Source organism: Arabidopsis lyrata (assembly GCF_000004255.2).
Source record: "Arabidopsis lyrata subsp. lyrata unplaced genomic scaffold ARALYscaffold_8, whole genome shotgun sequence".
NCBI classification, from domain to species: Eukaryota; Viridiplantae; Streptophyta; class Magnoliopsida; order Brassicales; family Brassicaceae; genus Arabidopsis; species Arabidopsis lyrata.
Window position 1 is genome coordinate 3049966 of NW_003302548.1, and position 19491 is coordinate 3069456.

The following is a 19491-nucleotide window of genomic DNA, read 5'->3' on the forward strand; positions in this document are numbered from 1 at the left end:
TAGTGAATCATTAAGCATTGCTGAATTTTCTTCCTCATTTAACGGTGCTTCTGTTCGGCGAAGTCCGGGCACATTGAGTTCGGCTGGTATTACCGCTTCCATGCCGTAAACCAAAGAGAATGGAGTTTCTCCTGTAGGTCGCCTAGGGGTTGTACGATAGGCCCACAGGACGGGCTGGAGTTCTTCATACCATCCTACCTTTAGATGACTTAAGCGTTTCTTGAGATTGCTTAGTATTGTCTTGTTCGCGGCTTCAGCTTGTCCGTTTCCTTGCGGATATCGTGGAGTAGAATAACTAACTTTGATTCCCCAGTCCACACAAAAGGCATCAAACTCGTGTGAAATGAATTGTGGTCCATTATCAGTAACTATTTCGTACGGAACTCCATGTCGACATATAATGTTTTTCCAAATAAAGGTCTTCACCGCCGAATCCTTGATACCAACATACGCCTCAGCTTCAATCCATTTTGAAAAGTAGTCCGTAAGGACTAGAAGGTACTGTACACCTCGAGTTGATTTGTGCAATGGTCCAATGATGTCCATTGACCACCTCATAAACGGGTATGGGGCGGAAATGGAGGAGAATAACTCCGACGGTTGATGGATTAATGGCGCATGGAGTTGGCAGCGCTTGCATCTTTGGGCGAACTTAACACAATCTGTGATCATAGTGGGCCAAAAGTACCCCATTCTTTTAACTTTAAAAGCCATAGCTCTTCCTGATGAATGACTTCCACATAATCCCTCATGCACTTCGCTCATGACGATTTCGACTTCGGGCCCAAAAATGCATAATAGGTAAGGGTCACTAACACCTCGCCTATATAACGCATCTTTTGATAGGCAAAATTTCGCGCTAACGACTTTCATTTTCCTGGCCTGCCATTTATTCTTCGGGAGCTCGCCTGTCGTGATGTAGTGCTTTATTGGCTCCCTCCAGTCAGCCCCCCAGTCTTTAGCCGGAATTTGGTCAACTTTGTGAAATATCCGTGGCTCTGGTTCGGGATGTTCGTTTGGTTCAAGAATATTCTCCTCGAGTAATGGCTCGGTTTCTAACATCGTTTCCGGAATCATTTCTTCAGCTAGGACAACGGGTTCCTTGTTAGATGTATTTGATCCCTTTGACTTTCTTCGTTTGTTGGGTGGCGGTTCGATCTCTGGTTCGCCATGGTCGCGTGCCGCTGCTCGAGACCTTGTAACGACGAGGGTTTCCTTGCTGTCTTGAATGCTTCGCTCCGAGATGCATTCTACTGGAATAACTCTCTTTAACTCAGGATCTGATGTTGACGCCAATGCGGCAAGTGCATCTGCAGTTGTATTCTCTCCCCGAGGTATACGGATTAATTCAAATTTCGAGAAATTTTTAGATAGATCCTTCACCACTTCGAGGTATGCTTCCATTCTTGAGTCTTTGGCTTCATAGTCTCCATTAAATTGGTTAACTACTAATTGCGAATCGCAATAAGCCAATATTTCCTTAGCTCCAACTCCTTGTGCTAGTCGAAGTCCGGCAATAAGGGCTTCGTATTCTGCCTCGTTGTTGGAGGCTTTGAATAACAATCGGAATGACTGTTCTAGAATTTCCGATGTTGGAGAGTCCAACTTGATTCCCACTCCGGATCCTTGTTTTGTTGAAGACCCGTCTACGTGTAATTTCCAAGTTTGGTTCTCCGGTTGCTCTATCGTTCCAGGTATTGGTAGTTCGGTCAGGAAGTCTGCTAAGACCTGAGCCTTCATACTGATCCGGCTTTTGAACTCTATGTCGTACTCGCTTAATTCCACCGCCCATTTCGCCAAACGTCCGGACTGACTTGGACTATGAAGTATTGTTCGGAGTGGTTGGTTAGTTAATACTTCAACCGGATGGGATTGAAAATATGGACGCAGCTTCCGAGCCGAAGTTACCACCGCGAGTGCGAGTTTTTCCATCATTGTGTATCTGGTTTCCGGATCAGTCATTGACTTGCTCACGTAGTAAATTGGTTTCTGCTCCCCACGGTCTTCCCGAACCAAGACTCCACTAACCGCGTGGTTTGAAACTGATACGTACAAGTAAAGTTTTTCATCTACTTCCGGTTTGGACAGTACAGGTGGAGTGGTTAAGTATGCCTTAAGCTGCCCAAAAGCTTCTTCACATTTCTCATCCCAAAGGAATCCTTTGTTCCCTTTTAGAATTTGGTAGAAAGGCAACGACTTATCTGTTGACCTCGAGATAAAACGGTTTAAAGCCGCAATCCGCCCAGTCAACCGTTGTACTTCTTTGAAGTTTCTTGGAGATGGCATGTTCAGAAAGGCGTTAATTTGATTTGGATTGGCTTCAATCCCTCTTTCTGTCACGATATAGCCAAGAAATTCTCCGGATGGGACTCCAAATGTGCACTTCGCCGGGTTCAGCTTCATTTGATATTTATTGAGAATATCAAAACATTCCTCCAAATGTTTAACATGATCTTCTTTCTTCAATGATTTAACCAACATATCATCTATGTAGAATTCCATAGTCTTCCCGAGGTGATTGTGAAACATTTTGTTCACCAATCGTTGGTAAGTTGCTCCTGCATTTTTCAAACCAAAAGGCATTACCTTGTAACAGTAGATACCTCTATCTGTGATAAATGACGTCTTTTCTTGATCTTCGGGGTTCATCATTATCTGATTATAACCCGAGAAGGCGTCCATGAACGTTAACAGCTCATTTCCAGCGGTGGACTCTACAAGTTGATCTATATGCGGGAGCGGGAAACTATCTTTAGGACATGCTTTATTCAGGTCTGTAAAATCGATGCAAACCCTATCTTTCCCGTTCTTTTTCTTGACAACGACAGTGTTTGCTACCCACTCCGGATATTGCACTTCTCTTATGGACCCTATCTTCAAGAGTTTATCCACTTCGTCGTTTACTATTTTTGCCCGTTCCACTCCAAGCTTTCTTCTTTTTTGTTTCACCGGTTTGAAGCTTGGATCTACGTTTAGTTCATGACAAATTATACTCGGATTTATGCCCGGCATGTCCGCTGCTGACCATGCAAACGATGCTTTGTTTTTCCTTAAGAGTTCGATCAAAGCTTCTTTTATTTGGCCAGTCAAAGTTGCTCCAATTCTAATTTTCCGGTCCGGCTTGTCTTCTTCCAGTACCACTTCGACTACTACATCCTCTTTCTTCTGCCCACTAGGAAATTTTGTTTTTAGTCCTTCTTTTGCGGGCTTCGTTAGTTGCTATTGAATCTTCATACGGTGGCTAGCTAAGTAACAAGTCCGTGAAGCTTCTTGGTCTCCCCGAATTGTTTCCACCCCATTTGATGTTGGAAATTTGATACATTGATGGTATGTAGAGGGAACTGCTTTCATTCGATAAATCCAGGGAGCCCCAAGGATGATGTTGTAAGCTGCGGGCTTATCGAAGACGACGAAGTCCACAATTTTCGATACTTTTTTGGCAAGGACCGGTAGCTTGATTGTCCCGAGAGACATGGCTGATTCGCTTGTGAATGCAACTAATGGAGACGGAGGTCCTACTATGTCTCCTCGGCTGATTCCCATTTTTTCTAGAGTACTTAAAAAGATCAAGTCGACCGAACTGCCTGTATCTATAAGGATCCTTGATACTTCGAAGTTTGCGACATCAAGAGTAATGACTAGAGCATCGTCATGCGGTCTTTCGAGATGCTGCGTTTCTTCTTCGTTAAATGATATTGAAGCACCTTGAAAATCAATTTCTTCACTCAAGCTTGCTTTGAGTAAGACATTTCGTCTATGTTTTTTGATGGAACTTATTGAATCTCCGCAAAATCTGGAACCTCCTAGAATCACATTGATCTTCCCCTTCGAACTCCTTGGTTCTTCCTCGTTGGATAACCTTGGTCTTTTGGAATCTTGATCTTTGGAGTTTTCCTTTGCTTCGTGGTATTCCTTCACAAAATCTTTTATATCGAATTTAGAAAGATCGCCACTAGCCCAAAGCTCTGCGAGGTGCTTTTTAAGAACGCTGCAATCCTTGGTTAAATGTCCGGTTACTTTATGAATGTCGCAATATAGACTTTCATCACGGACCCAAGTGTTTGATCTTCCTTTCCCTTGGAATTGCTTCCCGACGGAATTGTTGAAGGGTTGCGACCCAAACTTCCTTGGTCCTTTGCTCTCTCTAGGCTCGAACTTCTTGGTAGGGACGGTGACTGCCGGCTTTTCTTGTTTATTCCGTTTGGCAAAACTTTCTTTTTCGTCTTCTACCTCCATCCAATTGTTTGCGCGGAAGAGTGCATCCTGAATTGTGTCTGGTTTATGAAGTATTAAGTCTTCTTTAAACCTTGAATCATGTCGCAATCCTTTTCGTAGGGCAGATAAAGCTGATTGCTGTGAGATTCTTGGGAGTTTTGATAGCACTCCTTTGAATTTGGTGATGAAAACTCGAAGTGACTCATTAGATCCTTGCGTTAAGTTCCAAAGATCGGCATCCGAAACGCTTTTATCCATAAGGATAGAGTATTGCTTTAAGAACACGGCTGATAGTTCGTCGAAATTGCTGATCGAACCCGGTTCTAATTGGGTGAACCACATTAGAGCTTGGCCACATAGATTCTCCGAAAACAGCTTGCAATAGCCTGCGTCCTCATCAGCTTCATCCAATTCGACTCTTCCTGCAGCGATCAGAAAGGCTGCAAGATAGCTTTTTGGATCCTCCAATCCGCTGTAAGGGTCCAACTTGAGCTTCCGGGAATCTTTGATCCTCAAACTTGCAATTCGCGGGATAAAAGGGGTTCGCCTAGCTTCTTCAATGACTCGATTGATGTCTGGCTCCGAACTTGTAGCCTGATGAAATTTTGATTTCATTTCTTTTAATTCCTGGCTAACCTTCCTCATGGTCTCGAACTGGTCGAGGTTCTCCTGCTCGTACTGAGCTGCAAGTTGTTCTTCATCCCCGAGCTGCGTCTCTTCTTCCGACGTCTGAGCTACATTATTAGTGGCACCGGGAGTTGTTTGTCCGCTGGTTTCATTTCGTGCAGCGGAACTTGGCGAGTTGAATATCCCTCTTCGGGTTCCCACCGGGTTTCCTGCACTTAAAGAGCGAACACGAGTTTGTATATTATTGACGTTTTGACTAAGAGATACCTGGGATGTTTGCAACGTATCGACGGCCTTCTCCACATCCGAGAACTTTTGTGATATGTCCGACATGGTTTGCTGCATAGCTTTGAGGGTTTCGGCCAATGATGTCTCAACGGCGTCTCCTCCGGACATTGTCGCTTATCTCGGAAATGTAGAAAAGAAGAAATCTGACCACTCAAGAATCCTGATGTCCCCACAGACGGCGCCAAAATGTGGATGTCGGATTCACACACTCAAGTATTTTGTTAAGTGGGAAAGATTATTCTTGAGGGACAAAAATGAATGCGTAAGAGCTTGTAAATTGATACGAAAATTGCTATAGTATTTCTCTCTTGAGAGGAAGATCCCCTTTACATGGCCATTGGCCTCCATATTTATACATAGCTAAACGACATTTAAAATGAGTAATTAAGTACAATTATTTCTTCTTAAATGTGTCCGTTTTGATTCTTCGGCTTTAATGCTCAACGTTTGAATTTGAGTTGACTCTGATCTTCATGGGCCTCGCCTCTTTTGGCCCAAGTGTCCTTGAACCGACTTACCCGTGTCTTCTACACCAAACTCGTGTCACAGTGCAGTCACTTCGGATTCTCGAAATGGTGACAACCACTTCGACCATCCCTTCGGCTCACGGATCCAATGGGCTTCATCCTTTACGGGCCATTATCCTGATTACGTGGCAATCGACTTCGGTTTCGAATCGCGTAACTATAAATAGAGAACGAAAACCATTGTAATAGGGGGGAATTTTTCTTGAGCAATAAACAGATACATAGACTTTACTCTCTTGTTTTCTTTTCACGATTGTTGTTCGAATTAGCAAGGCTAGACGATCCGATACACATCATAAAATTTGTATTGCGGATTCCGACATCCACAGGAGCGATGTGCAGTTGTGTCTTCTGTCAAAACTGTGTGGAAACTAGAGATCATCTCTTTTTCGCTTGTTCTTTTACCTCAGGAATTTGGGAGGCTATTGCTAAGGGGATTCTCAAAGCAAGGTTCACTACATGATGGTCACAACTCATCGACAATGTTTCAAATAATCAACGAGGCAGAGTGGAGAGCTTTCTAATTCGATACGCCTTTCAAGCTACTGTTTACATGATTTGGCGGGAATGAAATGGTCGTACGCACGGCGAGGATCAACACTCGGAAACACTCATCACAAGGTGGATAGATAAACAAGTCAGAAACCGGATCACAACTTTTAGACGCATGGCCGATAGAAGATACGACGAGGCGTACCAAATGTGGCTAGCTACTCGGAGCTAATTTTTTTCAAATTCTCATAGAATTTTTTTCAGCTAATTTTTTCAACTCTATTTCAAACTCAAGAAGCACCTCGTTGTAAAAACGTTTATTTTTCTTTTGAATATAATTTACCATTAAATTCAAAAAAAAATGAGTTGATGTGATAGGGGCACGAACCTGGGATTGGTTTTGTGTCTCATGATGGGCGAACCTGAGATTGGTTTCGTACCTGGTAATTGGACGAACCTGGGATTGATTTTGTGCCTAGCGATTGGACGAACCTGGGATTGGCTTCGTGCCATGTTAAGCCGATGGGATTTCAGTTTAGCTTTATTATTGTTGATTTTGTCTATGCATGCTTGGATTAATGTAAGAATATGTATGTTTGTTAGACGTATGTTTGAGAATGTGGAGTAGGATTCTATGCTATGCATTGATTGTTGAGTGTGATTAGAATTTTGCAATTGTGTTCACCCCTTTTATCTTTTCCCTCAGCTTAATAAGCTTTATGAGACGTGGAAGAAATTTTGAATGTTTAAAGAATTAAATATTTTGGCGGGACTAGATGAATAACACATTGTCTTGGCCTATAAAGCGGGATTAGTGTTACAATTTTGGTATCAGAGCCTAGGTTAAGACCACTCCGGTGCCGACCCTTTGAAAAACATTTTCAAAAGAGATTTTAGAACTAAAAATATTTTATTGATTGATTCTTTGAATTGTTTGAAATTGAGGATTTATTAATTTGTTTGTTTGAGTGTCTTGATTGCGTAAGTTATAGATTTAGATCTTCTTGTTTTAACCGTGTAAGTAGGATTAGTGTGGTGAGATAGAGTTCGGAGGGTGTGAAGTTCAAAGTTCAACTAATTAGTCAACGAAGCATGGAACGCTTTGTATAGAGAACTCCCATCAAAAATTCGAGGACAAATTCCATTTAAGTGGGAAAGAATTGTAACATCCCAAAATCTAATATTAGACAAATCCCAATAAGCCCAATAACTATATCACTTAAACGACAAAGGTCATGGTCGTTTGTGTGTATAGAGTATATATAAACATGTATGTATCTTCTTCTCTACGAGCCGTCACAAGAGAAACCTAAACCTAAACCCTAAATTACTATAACCTGAAAGAGGTTTGAGAATCTTCCATAAGCATAATCACAAATACAATACAACCAAAAGAGATAATTTACCAACTAATCCACTATAATCTCTTGAACTAATTTTGTGTTAAAAGATCATTCAGTCTAACTTACCAGAAAGAACGAAAATGGATATTATCTTCTATGCGATTAGAATGCTGCCACCCAAATGAGAAAATTTGGCAGTCAAAGTATCACTAACCAAGATATTCTCTGGGTTTATGGTTGTATGAACTACTCTGGATGTACGCAAGAATTCAAGAGCTGAAAGCCTGAAACCCTTGTTTGAAAAATCGCTAGGGGCTAGTCGGGCGGTTGGTATTGGGCTAGCGATTAATCGGAAAATCGGAGATTAATCGGAGACTAGTTTTAGGGCTATTTTAATATTTTTAAAACATATTAATCTAATATTGTTTTCAATATTGTAGTAAACACATAAAAATGTATTTTTGAGACAAATTTTTATGATTTTTATTAAAAAAAATTTATGATTTTTATTAAAACAATTTATGATTTTTATTAAAATTTAAACATAAGTTATTGTAAAAACAAATGATTGGAAAACAAAAATAAAAACTTGTTTTATATTTGCAATCGATATGTAAGATTAGGTGGGGAGTTATCATATTAGGCAGAAAGTAATCAGATTAGGCGGAGACTAATCAGGTAACTGATTTCTTTAAGGGTTTAGTCATTAATCGAAGTGGATAGGATAGGCGTAGCGGCTTAATCGGAGCTAGACAGATATTTTTAGAACAAGGGCTGAAACTATATTCCTGATTTTGTTTTCTTACATTAATCTAATCTCTTTTATTTTTTTATTGAATCTCTCGACAGTTATTTCAAAGATCGAGAGCGATTGGATCTCTAGGTAATATTTCTTCATCATCCACCAATGGTGCCTCTCTCCGCACCTTCTCTAACTCGTCTCTTCGCAGCTTCTCTACCTCCTCACGTAATTTCAAGATGTCGCCGTTTCTTGAATCCGTCATGCATGTACATCCAATGAATCATTACTCTTCTTGCTCGTGCGATTGGGTCTCGCAGCAAAATCTGTAATCTCTTTTCGTTTTAATGTTTCCCTCGACAGTTACGTCAAAGATCGATTGGATCTCTCCCCTGTATTTCTTCATCATCGTCCAGTTGTGTCTTTCTCCGCACTATCTCTCCTCTTCGCAACTTCTCAACATTCTCTACATATAGACATACCTACATATAGACCAGATGAGGAAAAGAAGAAGCTTGATTGCTATAAAAAAAGATAGTCAGCTTTTATTTTTAAACACACTAAAATAAATGTTGTGATATTCATTGCTAGTCTGAATAGACCCAGTTTGTTTGTTCGGTTATTCTCGAAGGATTTTTACAAGCACAAGTGGGTATGCATGAAGAAGTTTGTCAAGCACATGTCTATTCGTCCAGTCCTCTATTTACCCCTGCCTGAATAGGCATATTCCAGTATGTGACTTGATTAGTATTTGTAGGGTATTGTATGGATGGGACGAAGAATTCAAACCATTATCCCCTATGTACCTATGCCCAAATGCTAACCTAGAGGCATATGAAAGAGAAATATATCCCAAAGATAAGCATCGTTGATGTGGTTGTGGTCATACAAGAAAAACGGCATACCTACATATAGACCAGATGAGGAAAAGAAGAAGCTTGATTGCTATAAAAAAAGATAGTCAGCTTTTATTTTTAAACACACTAAAATAAATGTTGTGATATTCATTGCTAGTCTGAATAGAAGCACTACATGTTGTTAGCCATTGCTATTAATCAACATTTTATTATGGCACAAAACATTTCGATATATTTTTCAAAAAACATTACTAAATAACAAAAGGAAAATCTTGTGTTATTATTCAAGAGAATATCACAACATTTATTTTAGTAATGTTCACCTTGTTCCTCACTGGAAAACGCAAAATTAGAACCAAACTGAGAATTTCAAAGTTCAAAGAACGAAATTGAGAGAGACCTTTGATTGCCAGGAGCGTACGAAGACGGTTCAGAGCAGAAGCACGGTTCTTGTGCTGTGAACGGCGGAGTCACGCTTGTTCCGGTGTTTTCCTCCAGGTCCTGAAACTCTAAATGTCTCTAATCTACATTGCTTCATCAATTCATCATCGGTGAATTTCAAGTAATTAGGACTCTGAACATCTGCAACAACGCTAACGGAATCGTTAACGCTACCGGAATCGCCACTACTACTTCCTCCGCCGCCGCCGCCGTCGGACGATGAATAACGGAGAATCGAGCATAATCGGGTACTGAGTCCATTGGATGGAACAGTCCTGCGATAGTATATGACAGAAGACAGAGAAAACGTGAACGGGACACTGTGACGGAGGAGAAGAGGGAAGCGGGCGTGAAAGAGAGCGGCAACGGCCATGATCGCCATGGCAGAAGAATCACCGCGACGGGATTGGTTTCGATGATGACGTCTCTCGTAGTCTCAACCGGCCCATTAGAAACTATCTATCCACTGGGCTTGGCCCATTTAAGTAACTTCATTTTTTTCAGTTGTGAGTTTATTTTATTTTCTGGTCACCGATGCTACTTGTTGAATGTTGATTATGGGATTTGTTAATACTTAATACAAGATCAATATTAGTTACTTGGATTACTAACGAAAACGCAATTTTTTTGCGACAACAAAATTTTTTATTGCATCCCAAAATTCATTATCTATATACATCATGTACGAAGTATCATCATTATACTACAAATGCATCCCAAAAACAATTAGTTAAGGTCGATCATGCATGTATCCATTAGTTAGGAACCCAACAGCTCAAGTACATGACAGTCCTAAGTGACTCCTCAGCCTGCTTTGCCTTGTTATCGTCCTTAACGGACGCGACGACGGTTGAAGAAGAGAATCTGTTGGCCTGAGAAGCGGATCTCACGTTGTTACGGATACGTTGATTCACTGATCGGATCAAGTAGTTCCAGCGACACATGCCTAATTGGTCCTTGGACGCTTCAACGGCTCCGATGCTTGCAGCCACTAACCATGCTTTGCTCGTTGAACTCATCTTTTGATTGGAAACAAATTCAGAGAAACTCTTTGTTTTGTTGATTGTGAATTTGTGTTTGTGAAAATTGTTGATGAAGAAGATGAGAATCTGATGGGTCTTGTTATATAATACTAAGAGAAAGTAGCCGCTAGTTAAAGTCAAAACCAGATGCTCTCTTGGTTGGCGAAATTACCATTGTGTCTACATGAGAACAAACTGGATTAGGGGTATTATTGACTTTTTGATTATCCTGAATTCCGGCAACTATGTGTTCATGCGCACCTTGTTTCGGGGACTATTTTTTGAATTTGACGAGTTTTATGGAATTTGGATATTTCACATGAAATAATGACAAAAAAAAGAGAGCTCAGGAGTGAGGCGATTGCATCTGCGAAATCAGAAGAATGCGAAGGACCCAACCAACGCTGAAGCCAATTTCATCACAGCTCAATTGCACCAATCGGGCATCGTACCCGGGTCTGGGGAGTGCCAGAGTACTATTCTACCACTAGACCATTGGTGCTTTTTTGTTAGTTTCTTTAAATATATGTTAATATTGTCTAAAAGCCAAATAAAATCAACTGTGGGTCATCAGTTTTGTCTCTTCATGTAATTTGTTATCATAAGTTTGGAAGTAGCAATGGTTTTGTAAAGCTGTAGCAAATTCAGCCATTCTCAAGTAAACTGGATTTTCTTTCGGAAATCACTACAAAAAAAATCATCTTAAAGTAATTAGAGGTGAACAAATCATATAAACAAAGCTTAAAGCCTTATAGACTTGTTGGTAGTTGTTCAATATTGATCCGCTGTCTCATCTGTTTGATCTTTTTCTGGAAACATCCTCAAGTGCTTGACGAAACCAGCAACTGACCACGCAATCATCAACTGCCAGAACTGGAGGTGTTGGTCTTTAAATTTTGCTGCCGTTGAAGCTTCCACCGCCATGTTGGTAATGCTTGGAGCAATGAAGATGCAAAACCTGAAAGCTAAACCCACAAAACTCCGACCAGAGAATCTCAGAGACGACAACTAAACACGAAGATTTGGAAACAACACATGTTGCTCGTGCTCAGGAAGTGTAAAATGCTCAAGTTTAACAATGTCCAATATGACGAAAAACTCAAATGCCTTGATAGTTACGTAGCTTTTGTTCTCAATCGATCCATTAATATTTCTTTGTTACACTTTTAAGTTTCTAACAAAATTTCCATTCAAAACAGAATAAAAATTAATTTAAAGACACTTATCTTCTCCTCTGACTTCTTTGAACGTGAGCCTCCTTTAGCATTGTCTGCCAAAGGTCTTTGACACGATGACGAAACTTTTTCTGAAACCAAACTTCAATCTCTGAATAAAGCACATTCGGATTCTGTTCCCAACTCTTTCTCAAACTCTCTAAACTATCAATCTTCTTCTCTGTCAAAACCATCACCAAACTCCCAACTCTTTCTAAACCCCAAGCTTCTCTTTCCAACAACGTTTCAGGTTTCCCAGCCAACAACGCCCTAATGCTTTTCAAACAAGGTAATACCTCTCCTTGAAGCAAAGCACATCCGAAAGCCGCTGCTCGGTCTCTATCCTCTGTTATTGCCACACTGTGAGCCGGAAGCTCCCAATTATGAGGACCGAAACTCGGAACGACCCAGCACAAAACTCTATCCTCCTCACTCGAGTAATATGGTTTCGGGTCCTTGAGTGGTGCAGAGAACACGCAGAGAGACTTTGCGTGCTTCACCAGCCATTCCGGCTTCACTCGAGTCGCTCCGTGCATGTATGGTCTGTTGGTGAGTAGGAGCTCGCTGTAGACCAATAACTCCGGAGCTGTGTTTATGAGAGACGACCAACGGTGCAAGAAAACAGGTTCTTGAACCGCACAAGCTTGGTATTCTGTCGCTCTGGTCTTTCTGGCTACACGGTCTGCCCATCCCGCACATATGGCTTCTCCTAACAGTTCTTCTTCGTTCTGTAGAAGAGGATATTTTGAGGAAGACAATGTGGTGATTCTCCATGACTTCTCTATGTCTTGTATAGTCCCATGAGTCCATGAGAAACCGTCGTCGGTTTCGGAGGGCTTACAACAGCTGAAAACAAGTCTCAAAAGCTGATCTTTGAGCTTAGACATCTCGTCCATGGTCTTTAAATGCAAACCGTTCGCCTCGCAGAAGCCCATGCCATTCTCTGAGACCTCAAAGGAATGCAATGCATAAGCTACGGTCAAAGCATCGCTGCTCGGGTTGGAAAATCTGTCCCGAGCAGCTTTGATTTTCTCTTTCCGATCCTTTCTCCGTTGTTTATCTTCTTGCTTGACGGTTTTGTCAGCATCTTTGGATTCATTTTTCTTCTCTCCTTCAAACTCCATTATCAAAGGGTTTGGTAAGCTCAATGCGGCTACTGCTGCAACCGCATATCCAAGGACGAGATTCACGCGTGAGTAATTCCGGGTCTCTTTTAGCATTTGGATGACTGTGAGAAGCATTCTTGAGTGACGTGGACTCATGGGATAGCGAGACATAGCCTTTCCTAATGGTGTTAACCTTCCGTTGCTGTCGAGAGCCTCTAAAGCTTTTAAGCATTGTTCTGCTTCTTTAATAGCTGATGGCTCAGGCGGAGTTGGAAACGGGAAATTCTCAACCTGTTAGCAATAGAAAAACGCAAAGATTCATCAAGAGTCAAGACAGACAGAAGAAAGAGATCTAGTCCATTGACAATGGTGGCTACAAACGTCTTACCTTTGGAATGTTCATAGATTTCATGATAAGAACAACTCCATCAACAGGAACTTTTGTGATTTCAGGAGGCGAAGATTCCTCAAATATATTGCTAAAAACCGCAGATGAATAGAGACGATAACAGTGACCAGGTCCGGTTCGTCCAGCTCTTCCAGCTCGTTGACTAGCCGAAGCTTGGCTAATCCAATCTACCTCATAACTTTCCATACCAGTCTTAGAATCATAATTCTTCACTTTAACCCGACCTGTATCAACCACATACTTTATACCGGGAATAGTCAGAGAAGTTTCCGCTACATTAGTCGCCACAACCACAAGTCTTTCTTCTTTCTCAAATTCCTCAAACACTCGGAGCTGTGCAGCTGGAGATAGCATCGCATAAAGTGGAAGAACACGTAATTTTCCTGGAGAAAATGTGTTTTTTACCTGCTCAGCCTCTTGATTCTCTGCTGCAATGGTCTTTGTTGGCTCAGCAGATACGGATCCATTTTTGTCTGCCAAACCATTAAACGCTGCTCGGAGAGCATCAAGCTTCCCTTCCTCTACAAATGAACTTGTGAAGCCGTCATCAACGGTTTCCCAGTCCCTGTCTTCATCAGACTCGTACATGTCTTCTTCTTCAAAATCATCATCATAGTTACCATCACCAATTTCAGAAGGATCTTCTCCATGCGAGCTAAACCTGTAATTTTGATTGTCGGAGCCATCATCAAATGCTTCAGCAATCTCCTTCATGTCAACACCACCAAATGAACCATCATCGCATTTCTTCTTCACATAAGCATCTCTTTTAGCAGCTTGAACAACAAGTTCCTTTGAAGACTTACGTAACTTCTCACATAAATAGTCAACTTCTCTCTGCCCAGTCACAAAAACAAGTATTCCTCCTTGTGGTAACTTTTTGTGAATTGACATCACTTTCTTATAAGCTTGACCGATATAATCAACAATCTCAGTCTTTCTGGAGAAATGAATAGTTACTGGATACTGTCGAGTGGGAACCTCTATAAGCGGAGGTATCTTAGGGAATAACCTTTTCCCTGATACAAAATCTTTCACTCGCAAAGTCGCACTCATCAATATAAGCTTAAGTGGCGTGATTTGGTATTCTGAGGTTACTGTGCCTCCAGATTGAAGACTCTTTTGTTGTTCCTCGTAGTATTCCTGTCGGATTTTGATGACTCGAGTGAGCATCCCAATTAGAATGTCTGTGTTCAAACTTCTTTCATGGGCTTCATCGAGAATTATTACAGAGTAACGCCTCAATAAGAAGTCATTCTGCAGCAGAAGAACTTATACAATCAAGTACGGAAGTACCATAATTAAAATGGAACAGAATGTACAAAACAAACCAGGCAAAACCGTGAATTACCTGTATCTCACGAAGTAAAATCCCATCGGTCAAAAACTTGATAGAGGAGTTTTCGCCAATCTTTTTGTCATACCTAACTTGAAACCCGACTTCTTTACCAAGACGAACACCAAGCTCAAATGCCACTCTCTTGGCAGTGGCAAGGACGGCGACACGGCGTGGTTGGGTAATCCCGATAATCCCACTTCGAGAACTGAATTGCTTTGAACCAAAACCAGCTTCATAAAGGAACTGAAAGATTCAGAAAGAAAAACAGGGTTAGATAAAGAAAGGAATTTCTAACTGAGACCAAAACTCAGCAATCAGAAAACCTTTACAAATGAAGCAAACTGACCTGAGGAACTTGAGTGGTTTTACCACACCCGGTTTGTCCTGAAATAATAACCGCGGGGTGACGATTAATAGCTTCCATTATCTCCTGCTCCATCATTACTATCGGAAGATCCTTCCTCGTCTCTTCAACTTCGGCTGGTCTTGAAACATGAACTACAAACGCAGGCACACGAGGTCCTTGTACAGTTACATCTTCATTCTCAATGGTCCCATCCTGTTTCATATCAAACCCATTCGAACCAATCAAATCAAATATATAAGGTAGCAATAATAGCTGAATTGGAAATTATCAATCATGAAAAAAACAAAACATCAAACTTTCGGAGTTGACAAACCATTCTTTGTGAGCCTTCTTCATCATAACGACAAGTTGTCTGTAGGATCATATCCACAGTGTCGTCTACCACAAGCTTGCTACTAGTTTCTTCAGCAGAAATCACTAGATCAGAACCGAGTTCATGGGCATGAATCTGTTGCTCAGAATCAGTTACAAAAGTTGGGATTTCGATTTCAACATGTTCCGGTGTTGTAGGTTCGTCCATATCTGGTGCTGTAGGTTCGTCCATACAAGAATCATCATCGTCATTTTGCTCGACTGATTCATCAGAATGCTCAGTCTCAACACCAGCTTTAGAAAGTTGCATTGCTCTCCTTCGTTTTTCCAGCTTAGTTGCTGACTGAATAGAAGATTAACCACCAAAGGAGAATCAGAACATCATAGTATGCATTTCAAGAAATCGTAATGTAAGAAAAAGAAAAAAAGAGATGGAATAGTTCTTACTCTTCCTATAACTTTTGAAGATTGTAATAGGGATGATACATCCTCAGATATTTTGTACTTGCTGCAAAATTCAATACCAAATTCAAATAAAGAAAACAAAAAAAAATCAAATATTCGAATCAAAGCGTTGAACATACTCTAACAACTCGGCAGTTTTTGCAAAGATGATTTCTTTCTCCTTATCTTCCTCCAATTTCTTCAGCTTCCGTTTCTGAGATTTGCTCACTACGGTGTCCTTATTTGAATTCAGTTTCCGTTTCCGAGATCTTCTTGAAACCGTCTTCTTATTTGAATTCAGCTTATCCTGCATCCACCATGAAAACAATTTAAAAACCTCATCAGCATTAAAATCTCCAAAATCTCATTGAAGAATGGTTTGATTAGAGCTTTTACCTTATTGGATCCCTTATTCTTCTTCCTTGGAGGCATTATATCTAAATTGCAATCATCTCCCATCAGACTCGCCATAATTGTACAAATCGGATCAACTCGAATTCTGTTTGTCTACTCAGAGTTCTTCAGACAAACCTGAGAGAGATAACCTTACTTAGAGGAGGTTCTGATTTAGAAAAAATGTATAATGGGTTATATGGGTACATTGTTACTGGGCAAACCGCGAGCTGATCCTTAGGGCTGTCAAAATGGGTAACCCGACCCGACCCGACCCAAACCCATATGGGTTCGAATATTTAATGGACGGGTTTGACCCGACCCATATATTTATATGGGTTGAATTTACATACCCAAACCCATTATTGTAGATATCCATTGGCTTAATGGGTTATATGTGTACCCATATATATATAATAAAATATATAAATAATAAAAATCCAAAAAAATAACATAAAATTGTAAACCAACAAAAGTTTTTAAATAATAAATTAAAAAAATCTAGTTATTTTACTTTTTACTTTTATTTTACATATATTTTACATATATTTTACTTTTTACTTTTAATAATAAATAAATTAAAATAATATTATACATATATTTTACTTTTTACTTTTATTTTTAGGTAAAATGTAAACTTTAATAGTTATTTTAGATATTTTACATATATAGTTGTAAAGAAAATAAGATATTTTACATACATTTATATAAATTTTACATAATATATCAATATAGATATATATAAATTTTACTTTTTAGTTTTGGTTATAAAACCCATGGGTAACCCATGACCCTAATGGGTTTTACCCATTAAACCCATAACCCTAATAAGGTAACCCACTAAAACCCATTTATATATATGGGTAAAAAAATTCTACCCAAACCCACTAAAATCATGGGCGGGTTCGGGTAACCCATGGGTATTAACCCATTTTGACACCCCTACTGATCCTCTTCGAAGCGTCGTTAAGCTCAGAGGAAAAAAAAGAAATTCGTGTGTTCGTCGTTTTGGACCTTTTTTGGGTCAAAGATCGAAATAATTGCCAATCGTCGTCGTTTTGCAAAAAGTAAAACCTTAACTCCAGAAAACCTGTTAAAACCCTAAGTCGAAGAAAACGACATCGTTTCTGCCAAGGAAAAATAAAAACTAAACCGGCCTAATATTTTTGTACTAACAAACACAATTTTTTGGGTTAAGAAGATGACAAATTCATAGCTTTGGCGGCTTCTTGCTTAAGACATGGGAGATAAGAGAAGAGAGTCTCAGCATGTGACCCGTAATACTTTGAGAATATCTGAGACAGACTCTTTGTTGTGTCCCAAGCTCCACTGCGATCACCTGATGCAAGCTGAATCGACGCAAGCTTCACCATTTCATTTCCAATCACTACATGTTCATCCTCATATAGCCTCTTCAGAATCTGCCACCAAACCCAAAATATATCTCACATCTCTCAGTTGGGATAACGTAAAACAAACAAAATTTAAAAGGTTGTTTGAGAAATTTGGTCTCCCAGATGTCGGTTTGCTCAAGCAGTTTTCGTATATTACACAACCGCTGTTCTCATATTTGTCAATCAATGAATCACTTTGTGGTCTTAATCAAAGCAGTATCAGTATATTTAGGGCTTTTACCTTAATGGACGCTTCACAATGCTTTCTTGCAACCACCAGTTCTCCAGCTAAATAGCACGCCTGAGCAACCTTATCCTAACTTCGGGCTAGTTTTTTTTTTTTTTTTTTTTTTTTTTTTTTTTTTTGTGACTCAATTGAATTAAAGAACTACCACATATATCTTTTTTTTCTTTAGTCAAAAGCTAGCATAAACATATCTAAGCTACCAAAAATGAAAACGATCAAAAGCCATTTTATTATGGTACATAATATATTAGCATTAAAATTTGAAGATATATTTTGGCCTATATAAATCTCACATAAGTCTTACAAACAAAAGAAACAACCTCAATTGAATTGGGCATTTATTGTTTTTAAAATCTTATTGAAAGAATCTTTTCGCTGCATTTGCTTTTCCGATTGCGAAATTCTAGAAGATCTTTTGGTTTGTGACCTTTGTGATCAAAGTTTGCAAATTTATCAGTTCAAATTTATATAAAATAATAATATGCAAAATATGAGCAAAACATGTACAAAAGATCCTAAATATTTTTAAACAAAAAATAATTATAAGTTTTGATTTAAAACACTAGAATAATTATTACAAGTAACCGACTACACTAAGTTTAAGCGGAGTCAATCTTTAAAAGTCCCAAATTTTTGTTATTAACAATGTACTATACTAAGACATATAGCTAGTAGATTCTGTTATATAACAATGTACGTGTAGCTCCCAAATTCATACTAATCAAAGGAATGCACGTATCTATAGCAACGAGTCACAGTCAAAAGCTATATATAATTCTCGCCGGAATTCACAAGAAGGGACATCAAATTAACATCTCCGGTTTCCGCAGATTAGACTAAACTCGAACCCTAAATATTACGACGAAACAAGCATGCCCTTACTCAAATTTAAAGCAATCGCTAAACCCAAGTTATGTCCTAAGAAACACTCATGTGGTTACGAAGAATGGAAACAATCCAAAGAAGAACGAGAAAGAGACTGGGCAAACCTTGAGAATTCGATTCTAGTTGTCTGCAAAGGGAAACTGGGCAAACCGCGAGCTGATCCTTAGGGGTGTCAAAATGGGTAACCCGACCCAAACCCATATGGGTTCGAATGTTTAATGGACGGGTTTGACCCGACCCATATATTTATATGGATTGAATTTATATACCCAAACCCATTATTGTAGATATCCATTGGCTTAATGGGTTATATGTGTACCCATATATATGTATAATAAAATATATAAATAAAAAAAATCCAAAAAAAATAACATAAAATTGTAAACCAACAAAAGTTTTTAAATAATAAATTAAAAAAATCTAGTTATTTTACTTTTTACTTTTATTTTACATATATTTTACATATATTTTACTTTTTACTTTTAATAATAAATAAATTAAAATAATATTATACATATATTTTACTTTTTACTTTTATTTTTAGGTAAAATGTAAACTTTAATAGTTATTTTAGATATTTTACATATATAGTTGTAAAGAAAATAAGATATTTTACATATATTTATATAAATTTTACATAATATATCAGTATAGATATATATAAATTTTACTTTTTAGTTTTGGTTATAAAACCCATGGGTAACCCATGACCCTAATGGGTTTTACCCATTAAACCCATAACCCTAATAAGGTAACCCACTAAAACTCATTTATATATATGGGTAAAAAAATTCTACCCAAACCCACTAAAATCATGGACGGGTTCGGGT

At 39.2% G+C, this 19491-nt stretch overlaps 3 protein-coding genes across 4 annotated transcripts; all 3 read right to left on the reverse strand.

Annotated features, from left to right (window-relative positions):
* Positions 1-9477: 9477 nt before the first annotated feature.
* On the reverse strand, positions 9478-10101 carry LOC9299631. Its single transcript, XM_002865287.2, has one exon. The coding sequence runs from the start codon at positions 9909-9911 to the stop codon at positions 9519-9521; it is 393 nt and encodes a 130-aa protein (XP_002865333.1). The 5' UTR covers positions 9912-10101; the 3' UTR covers positions 9478-9518.
* Positions 10102-10162: 61 nt separating this feature from the next.
* On the reverse strand, positions 10163-10754 carry LOC9301408. The gene has a single exon (XM_002865288.2). It carries the CDS (start codon positions 10546-10548, stop codon positions 10285-10287), a length of 264 nt encoding a protein of 87 aa, XP_002865334.1. The 5' UTR covers positions 10549-10754; the 3' UTR covers positions 10163-10284.
* Positions 10755-10886: 132 nt separating this feature from the next.
* LOC9301410 (ATP-dependent RNA helicase DEAH13) lies at positions 10887-18878 on the reverse strand. Of its 2 annotated transcripts, none has more exons than XM_002865290.2 (9): positions 18766-18878; positions 16139-16273; positions 15883-16049; positions 15746-15806; positions 15300-15641; positions 14966-15178; positions 14632-14862; positions 13260-14537; positions 10887-13162 (listed from the first exon to the last, which is right to left on the reverse strand). In XM_002865290.2, exons 2-9 carry the CDS (start codon positions 16211-16213, stop codon positions 11774-11776), a joined length of 3756 nt encoding a protein of 1251 aa, XP_002865336.1. In that variant the 5' UTR covers positions 16214-16273; positions 18766-18878; the 3' UTR covers positions 10887-11773. The 2 variants fall into 2 exon arrangements, with proteins under 2 accessions (XP_002865336.1, XP_020885320.1); XM_021029661.1 differs by lacking the exon at positions 18766-18878 and adding an exon at positions 18659-18681.
* Between the last annotated feature and the right edge of the window lie 613 nt (positions 18879-19491).

Excerpts from the sequence above, each read along its gene's own strand:
- LOC9299631 (XM_002865287.2), bottom strand. The coding sequence starts at position 9,911 with ATGGCGATCATGGCCGTTGCCGCTCTCTTTCACGCCCGCTTCCCTCTT.
- LOC9301408 (XM_002865288.2), bottom strand. The coding sequence starts at position 10,548 with ATGAGTTCAACGAGCAAAGCATGGTTAGTGGCTGCAAGCATCGGAGCC.
- LOC9301410 (XM_002865290.2), bottom strand. The coding sequence starts at position 16,213 with ATGGCGAGTCTGATGGGAGATGATTGCAATTTAGATATAATGCCTCCA. Across the intron at positions 15,807-15,882 it reads AAAACTGCCGAGTTGTTAGA|CAAGTACAAAATATCTGAGG; the intron begins GTATGTTCAACG and ends TGAATTTTGCAG. Across the intron at positions 14,538-14,631 it reads TTTTACTTCGTGAGATACAG|AATGACTTCTTATTGAGGCG; the intron begins GTAATTCACGGT and ends CTTCTGCTGCAG.